The following is a 19,766-nucleotide window of genomic DNA, read 5'->3' on the forward strand; positions in this document are numbered from 1 at the left end:
TAATTGTCACCAACTTAGGTTGAGCATTGGCTCTCATATGCAAGATTGTAGAAAGCATCGTTGCTAAAAAGTTTAGTATTCTTATCTACAGACCACATAGCCCTGGATGTAAGAAATAGGGGAGGTCACATCTAGACACAGGGGAGAAGGTGAGCATGGTGGGGGAGTGGGGGTGTGGGAAGGGATATGAGAGTCTGAGGGAAGTGAGGTTTTGATGCAACCAGAGCACAGGGTAATGCCTGTGTTTGCATCTTTTTTTGGCTTGTATCTTTTTAAGTACAGCCTTGGCAGTACATAACAATCATTTGAGATTTTTAAATTCCCAATGATTTCAAGATGTCTTAACATCAGTATTTTTGAAAGCCCTAAAAGTGGGTCCGTGTCCAGCCAAAGTCGCTAAGCACTGCTTTATGACCAACTAAAAGATTCTTGTCTTCCTGGGCTGATATTTTAGCCCCTTCTAAGGGATCAGGAAAGGCAGACTGTAAGAGATTCAGCCTTGTCTTGCTTGGCATTTATTCTGTGCCTCTCACAGAACAAAAGTGAGTGCACATTTCTAATGAGGCAGCTTGACTAATTCTTTGAAACTCTATAATTTTATTCTGTGTGACTTGATCTTTAGTTATTTTAAGTCAAAGTGTAAGTTTTGACTGTCTTTTACATAAGGTACCAGAAATATCACCATAGTTCAGCAGTATATAAAGCTAAGTGGTAAAATTATTCTCAATATCTGGACAATGGAAATTCTCAAAATAATCACATACTAAATCAGCTCCAAGTTTATTACACACCCTTCCTCTGGAGCAGACACGGTGAGTGGCCCCTGCTCTGCTGTGGGTATCCTACTGGATCTGATTTCAGCAAACAGGGAGAATTGTTTGGTTATTGTCTCAATGGTTCCCAGGGTCACTTGAATTTGTTCTCTGATTTATTGGGTATGTGGGTAAAGGGAAAATCACCATTTGAACACCAGGGTCCTGAAAAAGTGCTCACACGTCCAGAAAGGAAGAATCCAGCCAATGGAAGGCAATATTCAGACTTCTGTCCCCTCATGCCACTTCCCCTCCTGTCTTGGCCCACCATTCTCAACTGCAAAGCCAGAAGATACACTAGGTGGTGGTTGTGGGTAGCTGTACACAGGATTAAAGTCTCTAATAACCTATAATTTTTAGTACTTAATTATGTGATGTTTTATTCTAGGAAATAAGAGACAGACAACGCCATTGATGTATCTTTCTTTCATCTTCAGAATTTTTGCATCTTTTCAAAAAAATGACAAATTACTATTTTTCTGTTGCATTCAGCAATTGTGACTATACCTAAAAATCTTGTAGTCTGTAGAGATATCAATAAAATTGTATATGTTTGTACATAGATGCTCTCTTATGTCATGATGTCATGTACTATTGATTTTTGCCAAGATTAAAATATAGAGGTAAAGACCTCATTTGCAAACTGTGAACTATGGTTTTACCAAGAATGAATGTTTTCAAAAGACATAGAAGGGATGGGAGAACATATTTATTTGAGCAAAAAAGAAAACAAAATCCATGTTCCCCAAAATGAATAGATTCTATTACAATGAATTGATTGAAAGTGTTAGAAATACCCATTCACATTTTCTATCAAATTGGGGACATGTGTAGCATTTTAGTGAAAAATTTAAAGACAGCTTGCAAGGCTATTGATTGAATTGTACTTGTGGTGGAATGAAAGTGAAAGAAAATTAACAGTACCCATAAGACACTGCTGCAGCTCAGCGGCCTAGAAACTCACAGGCCTTGACTTCTTTACATCTTTTACAACTCAAGCAGAAAAATGAATTTGTTGTGAGTTTATTCTACCATCTAGTGGTCATGGTCAGCATTTCTCAACCCCCAGATGAAATAGTCTGAATTGTTTACCTTTCATCAGCATGGTTAATTCAATTCCCTTTCTAGCACTTTCTTTAGATTTATACTGGAGGCCTAAGCCAGTTCACCTTATGCTTCCAAGTTCTAATTATCTTAGGAAAATTCATCCCCACCACAAGTTTTCTCCTACATTTGGATTTATATAAAATTGAAACAATAACAACTAGTCCTAGGATGAAAATAATTTTGAGTAAAAGAACAAATATATAGAGATCCTTTAAAATATAAATGCTAATCTCTATTTCAGATTTTTCTTAGGAAGATCAGTTTATCTCATCTTTAATTACAACTCAAACCCACAAACCTGCATTCAACTCTCTTCTACTTCCTCCCTCCTTCGTCGCTTATTCCTTCAGTCACTCTATTCCCACCTCCCTCCCTTTTTCAACCTGTTTGCTTCCTCAAGTCTCTCCTGCCGTTTGTTCTAGATAAATGACAACCACACCCCTGGAACAGGTTCACAGCAGAGCCTCATATACAGGCTGACCTCGCTGGATCAGGTGAGAGGAAAAGTCCACAGAAAACAGTGGGGGAGAGCTGGGGGCAGGTGAGACTTAGGTGGCCAGTGACCATGGGATTTGAGGTATTCTTTGGAGTGGGCAGAAGGCAACCCATTTGGCTCAGGAGAGTGGCTCAATTCAAGGAATTGAGCATTTAAATAAATTCACTGAGGATATGGGAGCCAAGCTTCTCACTTATGGAAATCATAGAAGGATATACAATTAAAAGAGAAAACTAGAAAAGCTATAAATTTTGGTGCATCTTTGTACAGGTAACTGAAGTTCATAACTTTTACAGTTCATAATAGGTAAAGGAGAGGGTTTTAAATGTTTTGCCACAGAGAATATTAGTTGAGGGGATGAACATGATAAATAGCCTGGTTCTATCTTTCTATGATGCATTTATATATAAAACTATCAAATTATTCCCTATCAATATATAATTATTATTTCTCAATTAAAAATAATAAAACTTCTTAAAGAAGGAAAGGTAGGATAAGCATGGCAATGTCAATTTGAATTGGAGTTATCAGTGTGAACTTTATGTTTGTGCATATATATAATTGTATCTATATAAATAGTTATATACATAGATACACTTAAATATGCATCATATATATATATATTGAAAGGTATGTGCATGTTGTATATAAATATTTCCTGATTCTGAACACTGGAAAGACAATAAAGATGCACACATAGCAAGTAACACAGCTAGCATTGGATTTGGATTTCCAAATATTCTTCCCTGCTAAATGTGCTGGAGCATCTTGAAGAGAATGGCTTATTTCAATTCTGGAATACACTCTATCAGAAAATAAAGTATTCAAAGAAAGATGGCTCCATGTCAAAAAGCACTCAGAAACAGCTTGAGGATATACACAGGCCAAGCGGGGATAATTTAACCATGAAACATAATAATTGAATAAAATAGGAACCCATGAATTCATACTGATATAAATAAATATGGAGGACAGAATATTATTCCTTGCAATAGAATGCCAGCCATTAAATGTAAATGGAACTTAAAATTGCTGTTAGATAACTATTATTCTAATATGTTGGACAATAAATGTCAGTCAATGCTCAAACTAATGGGGTCAAGTAGGATGTCAGTACAGGATGATTTACATCACCTCCAACTGTCTTCAAAAAATTGTCCAACATTAAAAATAATTTACACTCAAAAACATGGCAGATAAAATATTTGTTATTGAGGGACCAAGGTCCTGCCACCAGTAAGGGGACAAATCAATGTATTGCCTTTGAAAAGAACATAGCATTCCTGCCAAATGCACAATCTGAGTTTTGTCCTATGGAAATGTTAAACAAAGCTAAACCAAGTGACATTCTATAAATGGTTTCCCCATAAGAACTTTTCTTTTATGTAATGAAAGACAAGGAAAAGCGGATGCTCTGGATCTAGGAAGCCAAAAACCATGACCACTGCATGCAATACATGATCTTAGACTGAGACATTTGGCCATAAATGTCATGACATAAATGGAGCAATTATCAAAACTTGAGTGTGGTTCCCACTTGACTACAATTCTTTGTACCATTCTTGAAACTTTTATTTAGACTTGAGCTTATTTCAAAATAAAATTATAAAAGTAAAAGTGTTTTCAATTTTGTTGTATTATTTGTACTTCAGTATTATTATCTTGCATATTTCAGGGCAAATAGATACCTGCTTGTGGCTGGAAGAGAGATCTTTATGAGTTGTTTGGGAATCCAGTCATTTAAATATTTTCAATGTTTCTTTTTTCTTTTACTTTCCATTGTGCCTCTGCCTCTCCATTGCTGGGAGTAAAGCCACTACCATGTTGCTGGTTTCTTAATGACTGCAGGTCTGAGGAGGAGATGTAGTTTAGTTTGTTCTAAATTGCCATTTCTCTAATGTCTAGTGAGGGTGAACATTTTCATATGATTATTGGCTATGTGTATGTACTTTTTGGGGAACTTCCTATTCACTTCAGTAGAACATTTGATGGTGGAGCTGATTGACTTCTGGTTTAACTATTTGAGTTCTTTCAATACTCCAGACATTAAGCCTCTGTCGGGTGATGCTGTGCACAATATCTCTGAATTGAAGGTTTGCCTCCCCAAGGAGCTCGAAAGGCTTATAACACTCAGGATGTAAATACAATTTCCCAGCTTCAGGAAGCTTCTGAGGCTGTCCGATTCAAGAGACTCCTCCCGGTGCCCCAGGGTTGTAGGAGCTGTAACTGTTGCTGAGGAGGAGCAAATTGTTTGGGTAACTCCAGGACTTCAATCTCCATGATGATCACTGTCCTGGTCTTGTCATGATACCGCTCCCTTTGAGTCATTCATGCTATGGTAAGTGATCCCCCTGCTGATCACTAAGCTGGACATGAGTACAGTCATTCCTCTTGGTGTGCCATCAGTACTCTATCTGGGGTAAACAGATATTTGTTCCCCAGAAAGTCACACAGTGGGTGTTGCGGTGGTTTGAATGAAAATCTCTCCTATAATCTCAGGCATTTGGTTCCCAGCTAGTGGCACTGTTTGGGGGCAGTTTAGAGGTGTGTCTAGGTGGAGGAAATATGTCTGTGGGGATGTGGGGACTTAGGTTTCAAAATGTCATTCCATTCCCAGGTTTTGCTCTATGTGTCCTGCATAGATGTGAGCTCTTAACTGTTCTGCCACATGCTGCTGTCTCACAGCCATGGCGGACTCTGTGGTCCTCTGGAAGCGTTAAGTGGAAATAAATCCTTTCTTCTATAAGTTACCTGGTTATGGTATTTTATCATGACAATAGAAAAGTGACTAAGAGGGTGTGTGATGGTTTGAATAAGAATGGCCCAAATAGCCTCATATATATGAGACCTTAGTCACCAGGGAGTGGAACTATTTGGAAGAATTAAGAGGTGGGGCCTTGTTAGAGGAGGTATGTCACAGGGGTGGCCTTTGAGGTTTCCAAGGCCTGTGCCAGGCCCAGTCTCTCTCCCTTTGTCTGTCTGTCTGTCTGTCTGTCTGTCTGTCTGTCTGTCTGCTTGTAGATCAGGATATAGTTCTCAGCTACTACTCTGGAGCCAAGCATATGGGCCGCCATGCTCCCATCCATAATGATAATGGACTAAACCTTTGAAACTGTGAGTCAGCCATGGTCATGGTGTCTACTCACAGTCATAGAACAGTGACTAAGACAATGTGGATAAGTGGAAAAGACTTTTCTCCCCATCAATAGACTGTGTTTTTGCTGTTTCCACTGCTGTGAAGAAGCTTTTGTATCTTGTGATGTCCTACTTTTACTTATAGATGTTGAATCGACTCCTCTTCATAAAAGCCTTGCCTGCACCTCTATCTTGAAATATTTCTGCTTACTTTTCCCTTTAATACTTTCAGCATTTCAGATCTTATGTTAAGGTCTTTCATCTATTTAAAATTGCCTCTTTTTTTCATTTATGTGTATGAATTCTCTCTCTCTCTCTGTCTCTCTGTCTCTCTGTCTCTCTCTCTCTCTCTCTCTCTCTCTCTCTCTCTCTCTCTCTCTCTCTCTCTCTCTCTCTCTGTGTGTGTGTGTGTGTGTATGTGTCCACACTCCTATGGATAGTTGAGAGCCACCGTGTGGGTACTGGGAACCTAACCTGTGTTCTCTGTAAGAAATTCAAGTGCTGTTAATGATTGAACCATCTCCAGCTCCAAGAAATGAGTTTTATAAAGGATGACAGTTTGGGGTTTAATTTCAGTCTTCTGCATGTGGGCATCCCTTTTTCCCAGCACTGTTTGTTGAAGGGTCTGTTTTTGGTTTAGAAAGATAAAAAGTAAAAATCTTTTTAGAAAGATAAAATAGTGGTGAGCATAACTGCCTTCCAAGTAGTTGACCTGGGTTTGATTCCTGACTAGTGCACCAGATGAAAAGTTTCTGTACCCCAGTATTGGGTTTCTCAGATGATGCAATAAATGAGATTAGGCAAAATTAATAGTCTAACAGGGTTTTTATTGTTGTTGTTGTTTTTGTTTTTTCAAGACAGGGTTTCTCTGTGGCTTTGGAGGATGTTCTGGAATTAGCTCTTGTAGACTAGGCTGGTCTCAAACTCACAGAGATCTGACTGCCTCTGCCTCCCGAGTGCTGGGATTAAAGGCGTGAACCACCACCACCCAGCAACAGTTTTATTCTGAGCAAAACATTTCTGGATGGTCCCAGGAAAGAAAACTCATGAGGATAAACCACTAGGGGAAGTCTGGGATCAGGCCTTAAATACCCTCTGGGAATGGAACCGCTGCTTGGCAGGCTTTCTTTGGGTGGGGTCTGGAGAGGGCAGCTTCAGGGGGGATCCCCAACACTTTCTAATCCCACAATTCATGTGTTCTTTTCTTGACGTCCCATAGATCTCAAATGTACCTTTGTAAGATATCCTGATCAGTGAATATTGCAATTCTTCTATCTTTTCTTCAAGTTCTAATATTCTGTCCTGGTCTTAATCCAATCTGTTGCTGAGAGTTTCAGTGGAGCTTCTTTGACTTATTGAAATATTCATTTCCAGTATTTCAGGGTTCTTATGTTTCTTCAGGTGTTTTACTTCATTGAAGTCTTCTTTCAAATCCTGAATTGACTTCCTTACTTCATTCAGAAAGGACATTAGACATCTGTTCCTAGAAATCAACTGAATGAAAGCACCACTGCTAATGTGACTCAAGAGGTGGTGCCCATCCCAAGCTGGCAGTGGCACTTGACAGTGTGGTTCATGTGTCGCTGGCCTTACAGGCATGAAAGATGCAGGCATGGAGTGTTCATGGATTTTCCTCCATGATTTAAGAGAGCCACCAAGGCCAGGCGGCATGTGACAGGGTGGTCCCTGCATGAAGGCTCTCCGAGGACAGGAGGCTATTGAGGCCTTTACATGAAGGTCTTGAAAGTGAAGTCTGAGTTACAAGAGACCCCAAGATGTTGTACATGCCAAAGCTGAGAGGTATCTCCCAAGGAGAATTGCACAGAGAGAGTGCAGTCAGCCCAAGAGAGAGCTATGTGTTCTAGGCATCAAAGCTGGAAGGGTGGAGCTCTCCAAGCCCTTTAACAGAGGACGTAGAGCTACAAGTTTGTTTGAACTGCTGGATTTCAGTCTTGCTTTGTTCCAGTACTTCCTCACTGTGCCCCCATTCCTCCCTTAGGGGATGGTAATATATATTCTGTACCACCATGTGTTGCCAGTATGTAATCAATTTTTTTTTTTTTTTTTGGTAAGGGGTTACAATTAAGAGACTGCCTTGAGTCTCAGAGGAGACCTTGGACCTTTAAACAATACTGAAACAGACTTTTAAAGCTGAACTACATGCATTTTGCATTATGGTATTGCCATGAGTCTGTTGGGGCCAGGAAGTAGAATGTAGTGGCTTGAATGTAACATGTCCCTCATAGTCTCAGGAATTTGGATGGGTGGCACTGTTTGCGGAGATTTAGGTAGCGTGGCATTTCCTGAAGAAAATACATCACTGAGGGCAGGCAGACTTTGGATCTGAGATGCCCTGTCTATTTCCAGGTTACTCTTGTCTCACCATGCTCTCAGCTTCCTCTTCCTGCCATCAGGCCTGCTGAATGCTGCCATGCCACCATGCCACCATGCCACCACTCTGCTACCATGGACTCATCCTGTGGATTCATAAGTCAAAAGCAAATGCTCTCAGCAACACAATGAGTTTAGACAGGGTGAATGTAGTTTACTGCTTTCATCCAAACATTGCTTAGTGCTGCAAAGTTTGTGTACCTGTCTCATGTTGTCTGCTCATGAATGAGCCTGCCTGCCTGCCTGCCTTCCTGCCCACCTGCCTTTTGTATTTTGAGCTAATTTCTCAACTTTGTGGGAAGTTTATTTATTTAATTTGCATTATTTATTGTTTGAGAATTTCATACATGCACATACTATGTTCTGCTCAAATCTGCCTCCCCCCCCCCATCTCCTCCTGTATTCCCACCATCGTTTTCCTCTCTCAACTTCCTGAGGCTTTTGTTATTGTTTTTGTTTGAGCCAAGGTTTGTTATCCCAGGCCAGCCAGAACACCCTGGTCCTCCTGCTCCTGCCTCCCTCTGCTAATATTGTTATTTTATATATGTTCTGCATGTGTGTCTGTGTACTGCCTGCGTGCCTGGTGTCTGCAAAGGGCCAGACCCTGGATTCCGCTGGAACTGAAGTTACAGTTGTGAATATGCTCATTTTTAAAATGCACTGAGTCGGCCTGCATGTGCATAACCTTCTGCTGGAGTATAGGAGCCTCCCCAGGGCTGTACCCTGCGGAAAACCGTGAGTCATTCTTTTAAACTCGTTTGTATTATAATTTAGTCATTTTACTAGTAGTAAGCTTTGAGATATTTTTCTATCTTTTGGTACCATAGACAAGACAGCATTGAACATTTACATGTGTATGTGCTGTACAAGTGTAGGGGATGAGCAGAGTGTGGCTTTGGAATCGGGACCTACCTGCTTCAGCCTTCTAATAGCTATTCCCTGCTGGATTTCCTGTTCTCTTGTCCTGCTTAGGAACACTCTTGCTTTCATCTTGACCTACACTCAAACTGTCATCTTTTTACTTTATGACAATATGAGAAATGAAAATGACATTTTAAGTATAATTGTACAATTGTAAGTAACTTATTTATGTGTAATTAGACCTTTAACTCCTAATCCATAACTTTTTGTCAGTTTTGACTATTTGGGGGGCATAGTTGTGTCAGTGAGGAGAGGGGGCTGGGCCTCTCTACTTCCCCCAATATTTGACTTTGAATACTAGGGCCGATGACACCATCTGGACTGTCAGAGGATGTGAACACTTTTATCACATGCACAAATGAGGCTTTGTAGGGAACTGACAAGGTGAGAAAACAGGCAGAGACCGGCTGAAGAGTTCGTTGTGTGTCTGCATTAGCAGAAGGGGCTTAATTGGTTTGAACTTTGTCAAGGATCCAAGGAAGGCTGTCTCTAGGCTTTCTTGTTGAGTCACCCTGATGTGGATTAAACTAGAGTAAGGATGAGAACTTGTGCTAAATATCAAAGAATGCAATTCATTAGTACAAGTCACTTGTCTGTTATTGAGTTTTTCATTAGTTTATTCTTGCAAAATAATTTTTGTTTTAGGTGTGTATAACACATTATCTGTATACAATGGGATTCACTAGTCCCCATACATGTGGATACTGTGCATTGGTTTATCTCTCCCCCGTTATAACCTTGCTCCCCCACCCTCCTGATCACTTTCCTAATCGCTAGCATTCACTATTCCACTGTGCGGCCAACTCTTTGTTTTCAAATTTCTACACATGAGGAAAAAAAAAAAATTCCCACACTTGTCTTTCTGTTACTGGCTTTCCTTTGTCCTTAACACAATGCCCTCCAGTTCTATCTACTTTGCAAGGGACAGGACTTCATTTTTTACAGCTCAATAAGACTCTGTGGTGTATGTATCTGTATCATTCTGTTGATGCTACCTGACTCCATTTTAGCTATAGTTAAGCTTGCCATAAAGATGGGTAAACGGAAAGCTGGTTTCATACCCTTAGGATGTGTGCCCAAAGATAGCGGGTACATAGCAGTTCCAGTTTCAGCTTTCCAACAAAGCTACACAAATTTACACTATTACTGAATGTGTGTGTTTCTTTTCATCTGTATCCTTATTTGTTGTTTGTGGTTTGCTTTTTATAACAGCCTTTGTAGTTGTTATGAGCTGGGGACTCATTGTGATTTTAATTTTCATTTCTTGATGGCTAATAACATTAAATAAGTCTTTTACATACTTACAGACCATACACATTTCTTTATTGAAGTGTCTGTTTTTAGCTCATTTGCCCATTTTTAAATCAACATACTTGGTTTATTTTTTCAGTTTATTATATATGTTAGACATTAAATATCTCACAGATGAAGAGCTAGTGAATGTCACTTCCTCTGTTTGCTTAGTTGTGTGGTAGTTTTCCACTTTGATGCAATAGTACTTGTCAATTTTTAGTTTTGTCTCCCATGTTTGGGATCCTATTTAGAAAGTCATTGCCTCTACCAATATCTTGCAGTTTCTGATTTCATCATATAGTTTCAGAGCTTCAGGTCTTACCATCTTGAATCTGTTTGGGGTTGATTTTTATACTAAGTGATAGATGTCAAGTTCTAATATTCCATATTTAGATATCTTGCTTCCCAAGTAGAGAGTAATAATGAGGCTGTCTTTCCCCACGTTTGTGTTTTTGGTACCTTTGTCAAAATTTGTGTCGTAGGTATGTGGATTTGTCTTTTAGCTTTCTATTCTATTCCCTCAGCCTGTGTTTCTGCTTTTGTCAGTAACATACTATTTTGGTTATTTTGGTTAATGTGGCTCTGTAGTATGTCATAAAATCAAGGATCATGATACTTCTAACTTTGGATTTTTCATTGATTCATTTGTTCTTTGACAATTTCACACACACTAGCATTCCTCTTTGCTTCCTTGGCTTCTGTAGTTACTCCAGGTTATAGACTTACATCTGAAAATTTGAATTAGGAGCCACAGATAAATGAGAACATGTGCTTTTGTCTTTCCAGATCTAGATTCTCTCACTTAATGTCATCTTTTCTGGTACCATCCTTGACTGCAAATGTCATTTCTTTTTTTTTTTTTTTTTTATTTACAGCTGCACAGTATTCCACACTATGTATGTACTACATTTGCACTTAGGTTGTTTCCATTTGAGAGTTCCCTTTTCCCCAGATCCTCTCCAATATCTACTGTCAGTTGTCTTGTTGATCCTTGCCATTCTGATTAGGGTAAGATAAATCAAAAACTTGTTTCAATTTGCATTTCCCTAATTGCTAGTGATAAGTATTTTTGAGATATTTCTTAGGCATTTTTATGTCTTCTTTTGAGAACTTTATTCTGATCACCAGCCAATTTTTTTAAATGGGTTGTTTGGTTTTTTAGTTTTCTTCATATATTCTGGGTATCAGTCCTCTGTCAGATGTGTAGATGGCAAAGATTCTCTCTCATTCTATAGGCTTCTTCTTCGCCCAGTTGATTATTTGTGTGTGGCAGTTCATGCCTATAATCCTACCGTTTAAGAGCAGAGGAGTCGGGATAGAGTTTGAGGCATCTTCTGCCCCCTTGCCCTTCCACATCCATTTCTCCAACTGTATCTGATGCAGCAGCTATCTCTTTCCATCAAGATTAACACACACATAAGATCATTTGATAACTAAGAGTACAATAAACGTTTCTTAAATGAGAAAACTAATAAAGGAGAAAGGTTTCTGATACTCTTAGACCAAATAGACTGTTTTAAAAAAATCAAATATTGACATAAGGTTCTCATAAATTTATTTCAATAGCAAAAATTATCAGTTGGGAGTAAAAAAAAAAAATCAGTGTTTTGAGCCTATTCTCTCCATATCACAAACACAGACAGGGGCACTAGGGGGCTGGCAAGGAGTATTTTCTTGGCCTGACAGTGTTAGGTTCAACTACAATTAATGTGTGACCTGACAGGACACTTATGGGGAGCAACTCATTTTAAGACTATTTCCAATATGTTCACTGTAGGAACTGTGAAGAAAAAAAGAGCAAGTGACAATAGTTTATGAAAATTCGTTTCTGGACTCCTTTCATATATCCTACTATCTTAGAGAATTAGGATTTATTTGATTTAAAATTCTACTTCAGACATCTTTATTGAATGAAAAAGACCATTCACTCTGCATAACTCTAATGTACGGAAATTGAACACTGCCTGTGGCTCTTGGGGGATTACATCATGAGTGCCAAAGTCCTTGGTAGGAATAAAAATGCCCCCGAGGCAGCAGTTCCAGTCCTTCCATTACACAGATGAGGATCCAAAGTGCTAAGTGCATTTCTCAAGCATACTCTGAGTCGGTTTAGAGGTAAAATAAATTAGGAAAGGCAAATTCATAGATACTCTGAGGACGAGAATAGCTAGTAAGTCTCTCCTCAAAATCTTGTGACACTACAGGAACTAGACCTTGGTTTACATAGAGACTGGCTACAGAATTGCTGATTTAAGTGCATCCTGACTTGAGAACTGGTGTTCATGAAGCAGGTACAAGGGCAGTCTCATGCTTTCTAAGTAACGTCTGGGGACCTGGTTACCTGCACCATCACACATCAAAGTCCTCCAGCTGTCCCCAGCTGGCACCCATTCTCACTTTCACTTTTAGCTTCACAGAAAGTTTTACAGCACATTCCATTTCCTTCTTGACAATCTGAGCTACCTACAAATAAAGGAAAGAGATTAACAAACTCCGCCCAATTCAACGATGTTTTCCCAGTTCACCCACTGAGAAAGGGATAAACCAGCCTGGAGCTCTGCATCCAGTGGTGTTTAAGTGAATAATGAGCCAGGCATGCAGACTGCCCTGCACTGATGAGCCCTCAGAACTTGCAAGTGCTCAGACTCTTCCCTAATGTTCCCCAGACAAAATCTCCTCACCTTCAGTATACCGAGCATACTTAGCTTTGCTTTTCTCCCTGTGGGCACTCAACATTTATGCAGCCAGTCTGTGCTAGAAAGGCCCAAATACATGGGGCATGGCAAAGGACCAGTCCTTCTGACCCCCAGCGTCTCTGCTGCCTACAGAATGGACCATGCACTGCAAAAATACCTGAACAACATCCTCTTCTGCCACTTCATATAAAAGCTCATCATGAAGTTGAAGGATAAAGAAGCCTCCTCTCATTGGACAAAACATCCCTTTCAGTTTTTTCTTTGGCAACAATCCTGCCCAACGAAAAAAGAAAACTATTTTGTTATTTTGCTCTTAAGAATTTTGAGAAACTTGAAATTTTAACTAATTTTAACACAGGTCTAGGAGCTGTCAGGAGAACTGATAGCTGGTGGTAACATCAGGCAAACTCAAATCCAATAACTTCTCTGCAGAAAGAAGGAATAAGCAGGATAAACGGAGCTCACTCCAAGTCTTCTCTAGCCTGTTTCTTATAAGTATCCATCATTTTCTCTTTCTGTGGCATTCCTTCACCCTATGAGTAGTAATACCAGGTGACATGGGTGGGGCCTGAGCGCTATTCCAGGGAACAGTCCATTCTTACCAGGCTGTGTTTCATAAAGGGCTTCCCTGGTGCCTTGCTGTAGTTAGAAATGTCTTGTGGCAGAATTTGTATTTCCTTGACGGACTGTACTCTCTGGACAATTCCAAACCTAGGTCCCCATGTGAACTTAGCACATTTGTGAGTACCATGAATTATACGTTAGAGTCTCTTTGTTTAATAGCCTGCGGCAATGATTTGTATTTTTCAGTCAGTTTGCAAAAGTTCAATGACTAGTAAAATGGTGACAACCACTGCCCTAGGCTTAACTACCTTTTCCTAACTAGCTGGGCTAATGGCAGACTGTATCCCTCATGGTAACCGCCGCCTCTACCTGTGTGCTCCCTTCACAGCAATCCTTCCTACTTATCCTTCAAGCCCAACAACAGGCTTCACCTTCTTCCAACATCTGCTACTTCTGTCATAAAGTCCTTTATCTGCTATTGGTTGTCTGCAGCCTGACTTGCTCAGAGATGGCTAGGGAATGAAGACAGCTAAGCCTATGGCAAGCTGCTTCCACCCAGGGCTGCAAAGCTGTGTGCTAGCCTGGCTGAAATTTATCACAGGATATCTACATCAGTGGTTCTCAACCTGTGGGGCATGACCCCTCTGGGGTCAAAGGATCCTTTCATAGGGTTGTATATCAGATATCCTTCAGATCAGATACATTACAATTTATACAGTAGCAAAATTTAAATTACAGTTATGAGGTAACAATGAAAACAATCGCATGGTTGGGGTTCACAACAACATGAAGAACTGTATTAAAGGGTGGCAGTGTTAGGAAGGTTAAGAACGACTGCTCTAGATGCTCTAGTTTTTCTCCTTTCTGATCATAAATTTGTTCTTGCCATTTCCTGACTCCTGGCTTCTGACCAAGAATGCAGTGAGTTTCTTATTCCGTGTTCTCTGCTTCCTTGGGATCACTTTCCCGTGATCTCATGATTCATGGCTCCTGTCACTCAGCATGACACCATCCTCTGACTTCCACCAAACCTCAAAGGTGCTGTGTGCTGTGTGAGTTCTGCTCTGCCAAGGAGCCCCATACTGTTTGTTCAGGGATTGCAGCTTCCTTAGAGGATTTTACATTTAACCCATAGGTTGATAAGCATCTACTTCTAAATCTCTGCACTAGTTGCTGTAACCTATACAAATCTCTTTTGGAAGCAGCAATTTCCATCCTGAACTGCTGCTATTTATTTTTTCTGGTCAGGGCCAGCAGCTTACCCTTACCCTTTATGCCCTAAACCTCAAGTTCTCCAAGGAAGTTTGAAAACAAGGCTGTGGTCATGGATTGGCATCTCACTAGCACTGATACATGGTATTTAAAGTATGGATATGTAACAGACGAGGAAAAAACAGAACTCTGCATAGTTATCAGAGAAACAAATAACTTATCCAGGAAATAATGAACAAAACCTGAAAGTATTTTGAAAAAAAGAACGCAGGACAGTATTAACAACAGACTATATGTAGTAAGGTCACCTCAGAGAGCACTGGAGTCATAAATAGGAATGTCAAGGTCCTAACTGTGCTCTTGGGCCACAGAGGACTCCCCTAGGTACATGGTCAGAATGACTTCCTAACAGCACTCCAGGTGCTCTTGCTGGGTTTGCCTTTTTGATCACCTCTCATAAATAAACAGCAAGGCGACCTACCAACCAACTGTCCTGGGCTAGGGCTCAAATCCCCACATCCTGGGAAACACACGAGCATCCAAAAACTTGGAGCTTATCATCGCAAACTTCACAGAGGGCTGTCCAGAGACACAGGACATGTGCTACAAAGGCAGGAATCCATCTTTTTATGAGTCAGGCATTAAAGAGACTTGTAGAAATGCAAAATAAAGTAGCCCAGGACTAATTTTTTTTCTATTCCAAACAGATGTACTTTCGTAAAAACATGTTACTTATGTTAAAATATGTTGTTTATTATTTTTAAGATTTATTTTTGGGTATATGTGTGAATACAGGTACCCAAGGAGGTCAAAGGTGTTGGTTCCCTGGAGCTGGAATTACACACCATTGTGACCCTCCCAATGTGGGTGCTGGGAACCGAACTCAAATCCTCCCAAAGCACAGTAACACTCTTAACCTTTGAACCATCTCTTCAGCTCCCTCTTTTTTTGAAAGGTTTACTTTTAATTATATTATGGTCTTAAAAATGTTAAAGCAAGCTTGAAAATTATCTAATTTCTAGTGTGGTAACCATAGTGTATATAATCTATATTAACAATTCCTTGGTATCATTAATAATTTCCAAGAGTATAAAGGTATCTGGCACCAAAATGTTTGAGGATTCTTAGAAATAAAATATAAAATATGTCCTCCCCACACCCACTTTTTGGGTGCAATCATTTTCAGCATGTTAGATCTAACAAGTGCCTTGTTGACAGACAAACCTGTTTGGCCATGCTGGAGCATGCTTTCCCGATGACCATGGGATTTGAAGGCTGAATGGAAGGTCTCTAATTGCTTCTGAATGTTAACTGTGGCTGTTTTTACTATATCAGCAGCTGATCCTTGGACTGTTGTGTTGATGGCCTGACGTTCAGCCTACAAAAACAATTACAAGTGCTAATGATGTTTCAACATGGTCTCACATTTGGCCTCAGTACCCCTTGAGATCAGTGGTCATGTCTACAGCCAGAAGTCTAGACTGAGATGTGACCCAGGACATTAACAGGTAGGCAACATCCTATAAATAACAATTTTCAGCCCTCTCTTCTGGGCCATCTACATGAGACTAGACTAAGCATCATGTTGGATTTCTTTGGTTTAAAAATCATCAGTGATCAGTTAGGATCCTGTAACTGTACTGCACTTAGAATGCTTCCAATAGCTCACACTTAGTTTATTCTAGAACAGCTAGAACACTGAGGGTATGTTTACAAACTTTAAAGATTCATTCCTAAAAATAGTCTTACTTCTAAACAGACATAAGAATATTCTTTGTAATGCAGGTTGGACATTTCCCATACCAATGGCTCCCTGGTCCCACACAATGTTTGGCCAGCAGGTCTAAAGCCCTCTTATAGGAACCAGAGATTTGCATGGGTTGCTGAAGCTAATCATCAGTTGCCAGAGAAACTATTGATCCTGTATCCCTCAAGTATTAAATTCAAACTTCCTTGAAATAATTGCTGCCAGTCAACTGTAGGATAGGAGGGGGAAGAAGCCTGCCTTACTAACCAGGGACAACCTGCTCATAAATACTAGTTCTGGTGCCCCAAATGGTTTGTGAAATGGCAACAGTCTCTTTTATGAGACACAGTCAATGTAATTGGAGAGTTCCTCTGAAGATGCTATACCTATCTTCTAAAGTATGTTTAACATCTGATAACAACCGGCTAACCTGGAGAACATTAGCAAACTCTGTAACATGAGAAAGTAGGGACTGAACGGCAGTGGAGTCTGTGCTGAGCCTGGTGGTGCAGGTGTGTAGTCCCAACTATTTAGGAGACTGAGGCATCCCAACCTCAGTTTCTGTGTTACAGAATGAGTTCAAGGCCAGCCTACATAACTTAGACTCTCTCAAAAAATTGGGGAAGAAAGGTATCTAGGCTGTTTCCAATTTCTGGCCATTACAAATAGTGCTGCTATGAACATAGTTGAACATATGCCCTGGTTATATGAATGTGCTTCTTTTGGGTATATGCCTAAGAGTGGAATTGCTGGATCTTGTGGTAGACTGATTCCCATTTTCTTGAGGAGTTGCCATACCGACTTCCAAAGGGGCTGTACAAGTTGGCACTCCCACCAGCAGTGGAGAAGTGTTCCCCTTTCTCCCACATCCTCTCGTGCATGAACTGTCATTGGTGTTTTTGATTTTGGCCATTCAGACAGGAGTAAGATGGTATCTCAGAGTTGTTTTGATTTGCATTTCCCTGATGGCTAAGGATGCTGAACACTTTAAGTGCCTTTCAGCCATTTTAGATTCCTCTATTGAGAATTCTCTATTTAGTTCTGAACCTCACTTTTTAATTGGGTTGTTTGGTATTTTGGAGATCAGCCCTCTGTCAGATGTGGGGTTGGTGAATATATTTTCCTAGTCTGTGGACTGCTGTTTTGTCTTGCTGACTGTGTCCTTTGTCTTACAGAAGCTTCTCAGTTTCAGGAGGTCCCATTGATCAATTGTTGATATCTCAGTGTCTGTGCTACTGGTGTAATGTTCAGGAAGCGGTCTCCTGTACCAATTAATTCAAGGGTATTTCCCACTTTGTCTTTTAGTAGGTTCAGTATTTATCCCTAGCATAGGTATGGACTTTGGGAGCCAAATCCACATAAAGGAATACTCCCTGAGCCAAGACACACAGGGGTGGGCCTAAGCCCTATCCCAAAGGATATGACAGACTCTGATGACACCCTATGGAAGACCTCACCATTCAGGGGGAGCAGAAAGGATATGTGATAGGTGGGGTGCTAGGGGAGGATGGGAGGGAGAGGGAACTGGAATTGTCATGTAAAACAATCCTGTTTCTAATTCAAATTAAAAAAAAGCAGAAAAGAAAAAATTGGGGAAGGAAGGAGGACAAATAGGAATGAAGATGGGACTATAATTCAGCATTAGAACGCCTGCCTGGTATGATTGATGCCCAAAAATTCAATCCCAGCACTGATGGGGGCGGGGGTATTTATTTACAACTTGTGGCTAAAGCTAATAATTAGCGTGCCAAGTATTAAGTGACCAGATGAGATGTTTTTACATTAACTTCCTCAAAGCAGTGTCATCACTCCAAAAGTTTATAAAACCAATGGCCATCTTTGTTGAAAAGTAAATGTCAAGACTTTTACTTTACAGAGAAATTTCAACATACATGAGCTTTATGATAAGGATTGTTGTCTTTGATTCCAGGCAAATATCTGCGCCTTCCCAAAATGGTCTGAACAAATCCATCTCTTCTACATTTTTTCACTGTGTCCCTCAGGAAATGATTAATCCCTACAAAGAAAATACAGAAACAATTACAACCAAAGTCTCCCCTTTGTGTCACCGTCATTTCAACAAAATCCCACCATGCTCTCTAGTTTTCCATCGCTCTTGTCCTGACTACTCATAGCAGCCCTTGCTCTCATCTGTCACATAGTGTCATCACTAGATCATCTGAGTCCTATCTACATTCTAACCCTGAAGGGCCTTACATGCAGCTGTCCTATCCACATGATCCTTAAAGTGGGTTTCCAGTCTCTTTCCTCTCTCCTTCCTTTTGTCTTACTCCTGCTTCTTAAATTTCAACTTCAAGTTTGGGGGTTCATGGTCACCTAGAACATGCACAGCCCCAAATCCGCACACAAACATATAGTTTGAAGGAAGCAGGTGGCATCTGAAGCACCTCCCTGTCACCTCAGAAGACATTCTGAGTATAATGCAGCAATGTCACCACTTTTACTTATTTTGAACAAAGTCTTCTAAGTATTAAAATACAATTTTTACTCAAATTTGAGGGGGAAAAATAAAAATCCAGAAACATGGGGGTGATTTAAAAGAGGTGCCTACAGTAAGTATCTCAATTCAACAATAGGTCCTATGAGCATCAACTGCCTGCTGTGAGCCAGGTCAGTGACCAGATCTACAGAGGATGACTTTGCTCTCCCTTGTCGGCTCATCAGAGGATCAATACTACTTCCAGACGCTTTCCCTCTCCCCCTTGCCTCCACATCAAGGACAGGGACCGATCCATACACTAGAGCTGACACTTCACTTGGAAGATCTGAGAAGGTGAGAAATAAACACATTCTGCTTCCTAATGGCTGCTCTGCTCGCTGCCAAGTTTGTTGAAAGGAGCATAAGCTCTGTGAGAACATGAAGTAGGCCTCTCATTCAGTGCTATTGCTACAAGGCTCACGATTGTTTCAAACATGAGTTAGTTATCTACAAAGCATAGTCTTTAGGGCCAGGATTCCTAGAGTCTGTATCTGAAACATGAGGCGAAAACAGCCAAGGTTAGAGTTGTCCCTGAAGGACTCTTCATCCCAGAGCCTTTCATTCCTGCCTCTGCCTTTCTCTTTATATGGCTTTCTGAGTAGTATGACTCTAGTCTTGCAGAGAGAAAAAACAAAGCAATAAAGCTCTCATCAGCACAGGCTTTGTCAGGGACCACTGCCTGGCCTCTTTTCTTTCTTTCTTCCCTCATATATTACATCCCAACTGCAGGTTCCCCTCCCTCGCCTCCCATCTTCTGTATCTTGGCTGAAGTACAGAATGTGACCACATCCATTTGATTAAGTTCACAGAAGTATGTATATGAAAACAATGACTTTAAATGTATATAAATTATACTTTAATAATCTTTTAAAAGAAGGGATAATGTAAGGTC

General features: G+C 40.3%; 1 protein-coding gene across 2 annotated transcripts in view; it reads right to left on the bottom strand.

The window, feature by feature from the left end:
* Window positions 1–11,693: 11,693 nt before the first annotated feature.
* The window catches only part of Polq (DNA polymerase theta), an 84,294-nt gene continuing 76,221 nt past the window's right edge, over window positions 11,694–19,766 (bottom strand). For both annotated transcript variants that reach the window (XM_027412714.1, XM_027412715.2), the window contains 4 exons: window positions 18,267–18,391; window positions 15,852–16,005; window positions 13,009–13,124; window positions 11,694–12,618 (listed from right to left, as the gene is read on the bottom strand). In XM_027412714.1, the coding sequence (XP_027268515.1) occupies window positions 12,505–12,618; window positions 13,009–13,124; window positions 15,852–16,005; window positions 18,267–18,391 (509 nt within the window). In that variant the 3' untranslated portion in view covers window positions 11,694–12,504. The remainder of the gene's footprint in view (window positions 12,619–13,008; window positions 13,125–15,851; window positions 16,006–18,266; window positions 18,392–19,766) is intronic.

The sequence above is a fragment of the Cricetulus griseus genome, chromosome 4, assembly GCF_003668045.3.
Source record: "Cricetulus griseus strain 17A/GY chromosome 4, alternate assembly CriGri-PICRH-1.0, whole genome shotgun sequence".
Lineage (NCBI taxonomy): Eukaryota > Metazoa > Chordata > Mammalia > Rodentia > Cricetidae > Cricetulus > Cricetulus griseus.